This window comes from Rhineura floridana, chromosome 1, assembly GCF_030035675.1.
Source record: "Rhineura floridana isolate rRhiFlo1 chromosome 1, rRhiFlo1.hap2, whole genome shotgun sequence".
NCBI classification, from domain to species: domain Eukaryota; kingdom Metazoa; phylum Chordata; class Lepidosauria; order Squamata; family Rhineuridae; genus Rhineura; species Rhineura floridana.
In genome coordinates this window covers 46,531,432-46,543,968 of record NC_084480.1, presented here as the reverse complement: position 1 = coordinate 46,543,968, position 12,537 = coordinate 46,531,432, and the positions used below count along the sequence as shown (strand labels likewise).

General features: G+C 43.3%; 1 protein-coding gene across 1 annotated transcript; it reads right to left on the bottom strand.

Annotated features, from left to right (window-relative positions):
- Window positions 1–1,068: 1,068 nt before the first annotated feature.
- On the bottom strand, window positions 1,069–11,789 carry OTP (orthopedia homeobox). The gene is made up of 3 exons (XM_061607460.1): window positions 11,753–11,789; window positions 10,653–11,062; window positions 1,069–2,623 (listed from the first exon to the last, which is right to left on the bottom strand). Exons 1-3 carry the CDS (start codon window positions 11,787–11,789, stop codon window positions 2,093–2,095), a joined length of 978 nt encoding a protein of 325 aa, XP_061463444.1. The 3' UTR covers window positions 1,069–2,092.
- Between the last annotated feature and the right edge of the window lie 748 nt (window positions 11,790–12,537).

The following is a 12,537-nucleotide window of genomic DNA, read 5'->3' as shown; positions in this document are numbered from 1 at the left end:
GGAAGAATCCTTTTCTACCTGGTGCTTGACAACCTCCTGCCCTTTAGCAGAGCTCGTTTGCAAAGAGCACAGGGAAGTGAAACGAATGTATTTTCTGTTGTAACATCAAGCCTAACAACAGCGGCTCATTTCATAGTGGGCGAAAAAATATACTACAGATGCACCTTCCGTTTTCGCCAAATCCATGTCAATTTCACTGCACCTTCGCTAAAGCCTTTAGTCGACATGAAAGAAAACACAGGGAAGCTATTTTAATCCTAACCCAGTTTTTTAAAAGCCACTTCCTTTGGCTTCGTATACTTAGAAATTGTGGGTTCTACATATTTTTCTTCTCTTGTTGAAGTTCATAACCATCATATTCGGCAAAAAACCTAGTATTTTTACCGTAAGAAATCTGCAGAATTTTTTTTGCAGTAAACTGGGTCTCTTCCTTTGTGAAACAAAGGGGTTTACCTTAAATTGGCCAGATAATTTTCGCTCTTGCTTTAAGAACTAAAAGATGTCGCTTCTTACAAACCCTTTCGCCATCACCTTGGACTTTGCTGCCCTTTCCGTAACTCTCTCCTGTTCTCCCACTTGCGGGCGCACTCGCAACCACTCAGCCACCCAACTTAAGCTCAGTTGCTTCTGGCTGATGTTGCTATTTTCATCATAATCTTGCTTCTTAGAGTTTAAAGGTCATTTACGCAGAAAGATTTAAAAGTTTATTCAAGTGAAGTATTCAAATTGTAATAAATGAAATGCTTCATCTCAAAGTCCAAGCCAGCCAACTATTTCCAACTGTATTAGGCCCCCTATCCTAAATTAAATTTAAGGTAGCAAGTGTCATTTCTTCTCTCGTTTAGAAGACATCTTATCATGCGCCACACCATCATTCTCATTACCACATATTGAAAATGATTTTATTTATCCTTTTACATTAACTTGATATAAACTTGTTGGGAAAAGTCAAATCATATGCTTTATAGTAGCCTCAAACATTTATTAAGAAACCTAAAATTCCATAATAAATAAGCACAGACAGTAAGTTTTCTTTTTTCTTTTTTAACATATCACAAATCGACCAGTATGTAACAAGAATGCTTTATCTACACAAAACATCCTATTTCACATTGTTTGTTCATTCTTCGAAATAGTTTCTGTTCTCTGGGATTGGACCAGCACATGCAGAAAGGGAGAAAAAAAATAGCTGATTGTTTTATCTGTACAAAGTCTTTGCCAGGTTGGAGATGTCTCAAGTCCACGTGCGCCAGGCATCTATCTATCAGCCTGCTGCTAGGAGAGGGAGGGCAGCAGGAGAAACTGTAGGGACAACAGAAATCAGAACGCCCACAAAAAATAATATAAATCAGGAAGTGTTTGGGGCGGGGGTGGGTGCTTTAAAAATCGTTTTAATTCCGTCTCCCCCCACCTCTTAAAAATGCTTTTATCAAAATTGGTTCGATTTCCCTTTCACGCCTCACTTCATGACTACTCTTCTCGTCTCAGAACCACCCACAGGCCAGATTTGCCCTTAAGAAAACCTACTGTCAAAACCCCTGCAACAAACGTGGATCTTTATTTGTATACACACACACACACACATTATATATAGACTATCTTTCTATATATGGAGGGTTCTTGGGTGTGCTTTATCTAAAAAATAAAAGCTCAACAGACGCCTGGATCTGAATTTGAGTGTGGTGTGGAGTAGGCGTGGAACTTCGGACATAAATTAAATGAAATCCAATGAGTCCTCTGTCAAGTAAGGTATTTCTTAAATCTTAATTAAGACACACGTTGATTGTGTATCCGCCCTTGAAGCACAGTAGGCTTGGGGTGGGGGTCCTTGTGTGTGAGAGTGTGGTTATGTGTGCGTGCGCTTCCTTGGTTGTTTTTCTCTGCCCACAAACCAGTCCTCTGATTTCTGATCCTGAGTCGACTCCCTGGTAAGTGTTTTGTTTTCCCTCCTCTTTTAAGTAAAAAAATGGCGGGAACAGCACGATCCGCGCGGGTGGGGAGAGGGGGCAGGACTGAGGTGAAAAGGGCGGGAAAGCGGGAGGCACGGCTGGGGAAGGCTGCTGGCTACTGGGAAGGTGGGAGGGAGACGCCATTAGGTGAAGCTCATGGAGACTGTGTGCTCTAGCGCCTTTCGGCGGAGGGAGGCGATGCTGGTTCCCCGCCACACGTCGCTGCTGTCCGGGGAGCTGCAGAGCTGCGGCGAGCCCGTCACGTTGCTGGGGCCGGGCAAGGAGGCGGGTACCATCCCGGGGAAAGCGGGCTGGTAGAGGTGCGACTGCAGGCCGGCGCCGTTGGAGCCCGCCAGACTGTTGGACAAGCCCATGGAGTTGGGCGGAGGCCCTGCCGCCAGGCTGCACTGCGATAGCGACTGCGCCATGGCCTGCTGCCTGCCCAGCGCCGGCGGCAGAGGCAGCTGCGACACGCCCGGCATGGCGGCCGCAGCCCAGCGCGTGTCGTTGGCGTGGAAGGAGCAGAGGCTGTCGCCCATGGCTGCTGCGGCGGCCGCGGCTGCGGAAGGGAACTGGGGTAGGCCCGGCGTGGGCAAAAGTGTGCCGGGGGCGCGGAACACGTTGGTCGTCTTCTTGCGTTTCTTCCACTTGGCCCGCCGGTTCTGGAACCACACCTGCGCGTCGTCGTCGTCGTTGCCACCGGGAAAGAAAGGACACAAGAAGGGAAGGGGGGCAAAAAAGAAAGGCGGGTTACCGCTGAGGGAAGGCTGCTTTATCACCGGGCAAAACCGAATAGGCGTCGTTCCCTTTCCCTCCCACAAAAGGACCCATATCTCTTAAGGAAACTACATAAGGCAGAGATGGAGTTGTCAGGTGGAAATGGCTGTGCGTGAATACTGAACTTCTTTTTGTGCTGCTGTTTCTAAAATACCGGCTTTTGTTTTTTTTTAACTCTTTGAATTTGGAAGCTGCTTAAGCTTTGTTTCATTTATCCTCTCAGTAGCTCGTGTGAGTCAGACTACTAATATTCTATTAACAATATGGGGAAATGGTGAAGGGAGGAAATGAGGGTGGCTATTATATTTCCATTGGGACTTGAGTGGAAGAAGGGGGAATCCTTTTAAAATATGGGACATCTTCGCATTCTGTACCCAGATGGCCTAAGGGATAAAAGAACTGGCATACTGTACTATATTTATAATGCTTAGGCTTTAGCCCTTAAATAAAACAATTCCTAGAAAGTAAAGTTCTTATTGGATTACTAATGTGAATTCCATCTAATACTCTGTCATTGCTACTTTTATTGTTCTAATTCTGCTATAGCTAGGAACATAGGACATTGGTCCAGCTAGCCCAGTATTGCCAACACTGACTGGCAGCAGACTTCCAGGGTTTCTAACCCTATCTGGAGATGCTGTGGATTGAACCTTGGACCTTCTGCATGAAAAGCATATACTCCATCCCTGAGCCCTGTAGAATAAGCTATTATTATTCTCTTCTTAATACTGCTTAGTTTTAATAATTTATTTTCTTAAGCATCTGGATCCTCATCTGGTTTAGGAGGCCATGCTGTGTGAGCACAATTAGAAAAGAAAGATAAAACTGTAACAGTACCACTTATCTCAGGAGCTAACATAATTAATACCCTGATGCATAAAACAGTTGTCTTCAAAGAAAATATATTTAGAGAAAAGTGTCCTTGTGATTATCCTCAGATATACACATTTATTCCTTCCATTCCTCACACTTGGACTAGAGTTTCATTGTGAGTTGAATTCATAAACCATGTGGGCTCTTGCATGTTAAGTTGATTTAACATAGGAGTTCAGATTAATTAAACTGGTTTGTGGCTGAGATTGTAGAAGAGCTCTTTGCTAACCACTTGAATTCACTAGACCTACGACACTTTTAAATAACCACCTAATATGAGGAGTGACCAAGAAATATAATAAAAATAAGTATGTGAATACAAGTATTAAAATAGGTGCAAGATGAGCAAGAGATGCATGTGTTGAAATGTTCATTTAATGTACCGGAAGATTATGTTTCATGCAGTATAGGTTTTTCAAATGTATCCATCTCTTATGTCATTTGCATTAGTTCTATATGTTTCAAGAAGTGAGCTAATATATAAATTAGAATATAAATCAGAATATAGAATGCATTTCTTGCACCCTCTATTGCAAGGACATTTGAATTACAAGTACATTCATAAAGTTACCTACATTTGTGTGTGTGTGTGTGTGTGTGTGTTTCAGAGATGTTGGGCTAGTTATGTATATGTTAAAAGTTTTGCATCCTCCTGATTTGCATTGTCACCCACATCAAAAGGCAGAGAGGAAGATGCATGCCCATCCACAAATTACATCTGTACTCCATCTGTGTTGGTCATTGACAACCCTGGATTTAGTTTCCAAGGCTGGAAAGTATCCAGCCAAGGGATCTACACGCATAGTATCTTGTTGCATACATGTATCCTAGATCAGCAAGGGAATCTATGTATAGACAGGAGCATGCTTTTATGCATTGATCTCTACAGTACTGAGTTTTTACTATAAGTGAGTTTTGTTACTAATATGTGAAGTATTGTGAATATATATTGCAGGTAGGTGTATATGGGTACCATACACAATTATTTTTTAATGTTTAGCAGTGCTCTCCAATCATTGTTATTCCTACTACCTGAGTACCATGGGTTGAAATAACAATGTACTATCCTTTCCTGGTGAAAGAATTGATGTTTTTCTGATTACATTAAGACCTAAGGGGTATATATATTATAAAAGTAAAGAAGACCTAAGAACCTTTTCTCTGAAGGAAATAATTAATATAACGCAATTGGAAACAAAGCCAGATTAGTCTGGCTTTCGATGAAAAAGATGCACGTGTGCTTATGTTAACGACATGATAACGTAAGGTTCGGCCCAACTCTAATTGTTACCTAGAAACCACCAAATTCATATGGTTGGTTTGGAAAGAATGGGGGAATGGCTACAACAGTTGTCCCTTTTCCTAAAGACTCCAACAGATTCTTGGATTGGGGATGGGTGGTGGAAGAGAACATGAACATGGCTTATGCAAGGTCCAACTTCTCCCCAGCTGGTGAAAGATGAAATATCTTTCCCTCACTGAACATGAAAGAAGGTCTAGATCAAAGCTTACATATACACTAGGTATCATGCAATTAAAAAAATTCCTGAATAAAACCAATTGTCAATGAATGGAACTGAAGAGTTAAAACATTTTGTAAATTTAAATGAAAATATTGATTAGAAGCTGAGTCTGTAAAAAAAATCTATTTTGAAGTGAAGTTGGGGTTAGGCCCAAGTACATCATTAAGGAGATGTGACAAAAATGCCTTAAATCATTACTTCAAGTGAGCTGCCATTGCAATAATTGTGGAGCATTTTGTTTTAGATATCCATTTTGATGCCTTAGTTAATCAACTAAGCTTCTGTCAGCTTCAGCTACTGTTGAACTCATCTATGTCAGCAGCTTTTCTTTTTTCGCTGAGCCATTCAAGTAAAATATCAGGCCTCCCTAAGTGTCTAAATACTAAGTATAAACACAATGCTGCAATCCTAAGCATACTTAATAGGGACACTGAAATCTGTGGAACTCAACATCTGAAAACATGCTTAGTACTGCAGTAAGTAGGGTGTGGAAAATAAACAAATGGGACTTGGCTGCATATAAAAGCAGATGGGCAATGTGATCCTAAAGCATGTTTCCTCAAAAGTAGGCCTCCACTGAACAGAATACTGCATACTCCTACCGCAGCCTTAGATACCTCCATTTAACTTAGTGAGGCTTACTTCCGAGTAAACATGCTCAGGATAGTGCAGGACAATTAGCGTGAGACAATGCTAGGCTTTTTGTCTTGTCCTACTCTAGCCAAGTTAACTACATAAATGCATCTCACACAAATACACTCAATTTTATATGTAGAAATATATATTACGGATCCTTAATAAGTGACTTGGCCTGGCTTTTGTTTACTCTATGGGAAGATTTTTTGTGTAGATGGCTCTTTCCAGATCTTTCCCTTCCTGGTTACATCTTTATTTAGTCATCTGTCCCAACCCTTTCTAACTTGCTTCCCATTGTCTCACCCTGCTCTTTTTTCTTTTTAACACACATCACGGTGCTGTCACCCCACAAGTTTACTGTTTAATGGATTCATGAAAAGGCAGGAAGTTTTGAATGTAATAGGGGAATAGCTCTGTGTGCCTGGACTGTGCTGTATGTCTCCATCCAGAGTCAAATCCGGGTACTGTATATCCCGATTTTTTTAAATGCTCCTGAGTCACAAAAACAGACTGAAGACTTGGCACGGGGAGTTTCCATACCAACTCCAAATCCGTTGAAGCATTCATTGTTCTTTTGTTTTAAGACCCGTCTGTGTGCCTGTCAGTACAACAAGGTAGTTGTTTTGAAAGCGCGCTATTTCCGAATGGTTGGGCATACTGGGTTGTCACTCCACTCCGGATTCTGGCTGCTCTGAGTTCTTGTGCCTACATCACTTTAGGGACAATTACAGGGTGCTTAATTTTGAAGCAACCCCGCCACAGATTTGAAAGGCTCCGGAATATAGCCACATTCTTTCAATCTCTTCACAGGGAAATGCGATTGGCCATTGGGAAGGAAGAACAGCTGGTGAGGGCTTAAATGTTATAGCAACATTAATCGAAAGGAAGGAGAGAAGAAAAAAATGGAGAGAGAGAGAGTCGCGTTCAATTATGTTTTAGGGTTAATAGTTAAATGGCGGCCACAAAATCTTTTTATGTGTCATGGTTTACTGGGGTTGTAAAAGAATCTCCATCAGGTCGTCATCGCCTCACTTCAGAGCGACGGTGCATATGTTTTTGAAAATGTGAAAGTATCCAGTTGGAAACCGGTGCATGACAGATTAAAAGGGAGAGAAAACCTGAGGGAGGTTTTGAAAAGGCACACATGACAACTCGGCGCTGGAAATATATTAGCCACAGGCATTTGGGCAACTTCGGCTGCGACCAGAAAACGCAGCGACTCCCCCTCTGCTTCCGCATCAACCAACATTATTAATACAACACTGAGGGGCTAATGGAGTTTGCAATTTCAAACTCTACTTTCATGATACCTGCTGCTACAGTAATATAGACATACTGTAAATGTATTTGAAAATATATAGCCCGTTTAATTCCCAAGCTATAGATGGAGGAGAAAGAGGGGAGAGGATATTACTTTCTTTTCTCTCCCCCCCCCCTCCACAGCTTTATGAAGATCTCATTGGAATCCCGCGGATGATTAATGCGAAGATTTGGTAGGAAATCTGGGGAGCTGCATTAAAGCTCAGATCTCAGGTTCATTTCGATCAGCCAGCCGTGAACTCTAGGCCGAATTCATTACGCTTTAATAGTTACTGGGAGAGGAAGAAAATGCAATTTCTCATTCCATTAGAAAACTAGAAAATACTCTCAGCTTGTCCCCTATTAAGATGTGGCAGGTGACACGGCCAGCGCGGGGGACACGGTCAACGGAGTCCCAGCACATTATTTTTAGGTTGGTGTAAAATATTGAAAGGCAAGCCTGGCTGTGCAGAAGTTATTTCACTGATTTGCTTTTTATGTAAATAAAATATTGAAAGTTAATTAATCAGCGCGAGAGACTAATGATTATGCTTATTATATTGCATTGGATCGCTGTCATTTGCATGATTCTCGCATTGCTGCTTAATAAGCCATTCCAGGTTATAAATAATTCTGAAATTGGTTTCTAATAATGGCATGCTATAAAAAGAATGGTTTTATTACACCCGCTCTGGAAAGAGGGGGGGGAGCCAAAGGGTAGCTTAGACACGAAATAGGCCTCCTCCTCCTCGACAAGCAGGGGTAGTTTTTTACGATGTAGAAGATGGGAAAGTGGGAAAGAGATAATTTATTCTTGCATATAATGGTACATAGAGAGCTCCTCCAAAGGCGGGCGTGTGGCGCATTTCCGGATCAGTGTGGAGCCCCCTACGCGCCGCAAAGACTGTGTAAACGAGACCATAAACCCATTCATTACTCTTTCATTTCCATTTGGTCAAGGAGCAAGAATACAATGAACTGGGAAGTAAATACATTTCCCATAATTTATTTTTGCACAAGCTTACACAATGTTAATCATTCTGAAGTGTTAATTAAGAAGGTTATGTTGATTTGATTACTTTTTAAACTGCAGAACATTATTGTAAAGAATATTTAAATTGCCACTCGATTAAACTGCTTCTATTCAGCCGCCCGAAGCCATTAGCAGAATGTAGGATTATGCTGAGGTCGTTAAGGAGCTTTCCCCAGATCGCGAGCACATTTAACTTGGAGGTAAGTCCTACTGATGTGAACGGGACTTACTTACAAATAGGGCTTGAAATCAATGGGGTAAAAATATGGTTAAGATCAGGCTGTAAGTGACCTCAGGTAGCTATCCAGTGCACAGGCAACAGTCAAGATGGTTTAAAATAGAATACCAATCCCTACAATGTTTTAATCCTAACTAGGGTGTTTGAAAAAGCGTTTGGAAGAATTTTCATGCATGCTTATGGCAAATTGAGCATTTTGTTTTGCGTTAGTGATTGTAAATCAGAAGTGGTAATTCTGTATTAATTAAACCAAAATAACATCGTATGTATCTGCACATTCGCCATAATTTCCCTTACTATCTGCAAATAGGTTTAGGGCCAGGATTCCATTATCATATACTTCCTGTGGGTTTCCACCATTGGGGAGGGGCGGGGAAGCGCGTGAATAATCACTCTTTCCATTTTATATTATACGTTTTGCTTCCTTCATCACATTCCTGACAATAAAATTGCTTATTAACCTTTGGAGAACCCAGTGGAGTTTAATAGACCTCCTGTTCTTTTTCTTTCTTCCCTCGAAGTCAGTTGTCCAATTATATTTTATTTGCAACCTCATTTCGTTTTTAATTTAAACTAATTACTGTTGTGCACGGACTGAATAAATCTGTATTACTTATCTAAAATAAATATCTCTGTGTTAGGTTGCAGTGAAGACAGGATTTCTTTTCATAAAGAGGTAGCTTAGGGTTTTTAGTTTTCATGTTATTGTTATTAAATTAGCTTGGTTTGGTTTGGACCTTCCTAGCCATTTTTCCGGGAATCCCCTATTAAAGTATTTACCAATAGATAATGTTAAGCACTTTTTATAAGTAGGTATATAGCGGCAGAAAACCCACTGGATGTACACAGAGAAGTCATTCTAGAAATTTAAAAGTGCTATTTCTAGAATTCCACTGGATTTATCTGCTTGGCATTCTCTAGTTCTGGCTAAATAAATTAGATAGGAATTCACCTTATGAAGTTGGTATAACCCTCTCCTCTACCTATTTGCTTGGAAATAAATTTCATAGATTCCTATGTAATTATGTTCCTCATAAACCTGTTTATATTATCAGACTAAATGATTGCTAATGGACCCGGCAGCATTTAATTAAACTCTTTAAAATTTATCTAAAATGCAAACGCCCCCACGGAAATTTAGTTCCAGTTTAATATATTTTTAGAATACATATAATTTCTTGTTTTTAGATGTCAAAGATTTCAAGCTGATTAATCCAAATCGAAAGAGACAAGAAAATGAAAAATCCAGTACTAAGGACAGCGCACAGGCGCTTTAACTAATCTGGAATGGAAACAAACTCAAATCAGCAGATGTGAGAAGCAGGAACATTAACACACACACACACACACAATTTGCTTTCCTAAAAAGTAGGACAAATGTGTACTGAAATGGAATATTACCCAGTAAATTTAAAAAAGGGTTGTAAAATAATCCATCTTTTCTATAGTGCATTTAATGTGTTTATTAGTAAACAGGGAGCTGCGTTTGCTAAGACTCCTGGACATCAAACGCTAATAAAATTAAAGGTTCTAGTAAAGCCATGCTTTGTCTTGGTTTTTTTAAGGGTCTTTAAAAAAATATTTCTTATACTCCTGTCTCAAAGGCCTTCCTTGGAGGCATATCCCACTGAAATCAATGACAGTGAAATCAAGTAAGGTGTTTAGAATCGGAATGCCAGTCTGTTGCATTAGAAATCGATCTCCGCGCTTTGTAGTGTTCACGGAACGTACAGTAGCTAAATTCCCAGGCTGCTAAAAATAAACTAAGTTTTGTAACGCGGTGCCTGTACTGTTCAATGCTGTGATGGGGTGGAGGGGAGGGTCTGGTCTTCTTTATTTTAATTTTTTTTAATGGGAAAACTTCACCTTTTGGCGTCGAAAGGATTTGTTTTCGATGGTGCCTTTTTGTTCAGTTGGTGCCTCTAAGTTAAAGCAACATCAACCCTCCTCACTTTTAGACAACTTTAAAACACAACGTAAACAACAACAACAAAATCGTATTTCCCTCCCGGTTACTGATTGGAAATCGTTTTTTGTTAGGATTTGATTTGCCAGCCTTTTGTCCCTAGCTCGAGCCGCTCAAAGGTCCTAATTAATCAGTTTTGGGTAGTAATTTTCGGCCACGCGGCTTTTCAATTCCGCCCGGTTTGGGTCCTTGAGGGTGGGCGGGGAGCGCCACCTCTCCTGGAAAGGCCCTGATGTCCCTGGGCGGCGGGGGGAAGGTGGGTGAAGGAGGGTGTGGACGGGGCGTGGGTGGTTTGGGTGGGTGGCGGTCGCGGTCGCGGTGATGTTGGCGGGCGAGCTGGGATCATTCATCCGCATACCTGGACGCGGGACTCGGTGAGGCCGATGCGCAGGGCCAGCTCCTCCCGCATGAAGATGTCCGGGTAGTGGGTCTTGGCGAAACTCCTCTCCAGCTCGTTGAGCTGCGCCGGGGTGAAGCGCGTTCGGTGGCGCTTCTGCTTCTGCTGGCCCTGTTGCTGCCCGGCCTGGCTGGGGTTCTGCCCTCCCGGCTGGCCCTGCTGCTTGTCCGGGTCCTTGGCGTTGACGGAGAGCGCGCTCGGCGTGGAGCCCACCGTGGCGATGTCCTCGCCGGGCAGCAGCGTGGCCCCTTCCACCGAGTCCGAGTTGGGAGCCATGTCACCCGGGTGGCCTCCGGGCTCCGAGCCTCCGACGCCCAAGCGGCACTTCACCGCCTCCCGGTGGCCCAGCAGCTCGGCGGCGTCTTTCATCCCTGCGGAGGCAAAGCAGCGGCCCGCCGCGCTTCAGCGTTGGACCCGCCAGGGCCGGCAAAGAGGCAGGCGGGCGAGCGGGCCAGCCAGAGGGCTCTTTGCACCCAGCCCGGCTCCTGCCCCGGGGCTGGGAGGAAACGGGCTGGCCCACCCGCCAAGAACGTGAGAGCCATCTCGCTTAAATAGTCGCCCCTGGACGGGGTCCCGCCACCCCCTGCTCGCCCAAGGGGGCAGAGCTGCTCCTTTGCTTTGGGAGGCTTCACAAGATCCGCCTGTCCAAACCCCAAGGACGCCTCAGTTGCAGGTATATATGAAATATACACACACATACAGGAACATTCGATTACTACCAAAAAATGGCTTAAATAAAATAAAACCAAACAGAAGGGAGGGAGAAAAAGAATAGGAGGAAGGAAAGCGGCCAAAACCCAAAACGAAATGCCCCCCAATTCTGCTGCGGCTGCTGCATTTGGATCTACATATTCCACAGATTTTTTTTTAGACGATGTTAAATCAAATCAAACTTTAATACAATACAATTACTTTTAAAGAAATTAGCCCATTTAGATCGCATTAAGGTAAAATCAGGCACAAATTGTCAATTTCCTGCCCTTGGCTTCTTCCTTGGCTGCAGATGCTGCTGGGGTGAGGGAGAGGAAGAAAGGGGGGGAGGCTTTTGGGGGGCAACTCACCGAGCCGGGCGTCCAGGAGGTCGGCGTGAGATAGCATCGCGCACCGCTCCAGGGCGAAAGCTGTTCCCCCCCAAATTTTAGCGGTTGGTGGTGGCTTTTTTTTGCTTCAGAAAAAAAAAGTTAAAGGAGATCTACTTCTCTAAAGCGTATAGATATATATTTATATATAGATCGCCTAAATGAAAGAAAATTCGGTGTGTGGTTAAAAAGGGGGTCTCTTGCATTATAATGTCCTTTAGAGAGACGGGGAGGTGCTTAACACTTCAGTGAACCCGTGAGCAGCTCGGCGAAGGGACCAATCAGGAGGGCAGCCTGCAAATGTCAGCACCCAAAGAGTCCCCGCTCCACCCGCCCGCAGCCTCAGCACCGCCAGCCACAGCAGCAGCAGCCCAGAGCCGCGCGGGCTGGGCTTTTAAAGCCCCCTTTGCAATTCGCTTCCCCACACGCTGATTGATTGCATTAGAGGCAACCTCCCACCCGTCCCTCAACCACCCCCTGCTCCTCCGCTATCTCTTTTTTCTTTCTTTTTTAACAAAAGTGACCTCCTGATCAAATTAGTTGAAAATGACTGACAAAGCCAACCCAATAAAAAGAGGGATATTGGGGTGTGTGTGTGAATAGCTGGTATTTTGAGGGGGGGCTTCATTTTCTCCGCGCAAACAGACTTTTCATGTTCTCTTGGTGGTGGTGGTTTTTGCCATCGGTTTGGGCTTTGTGGAGGGGGGAGGACGAGGGGGAAAGCAAACGACACACAGATTCTGCACAGCTGTAGAGGGAGGGGGTGT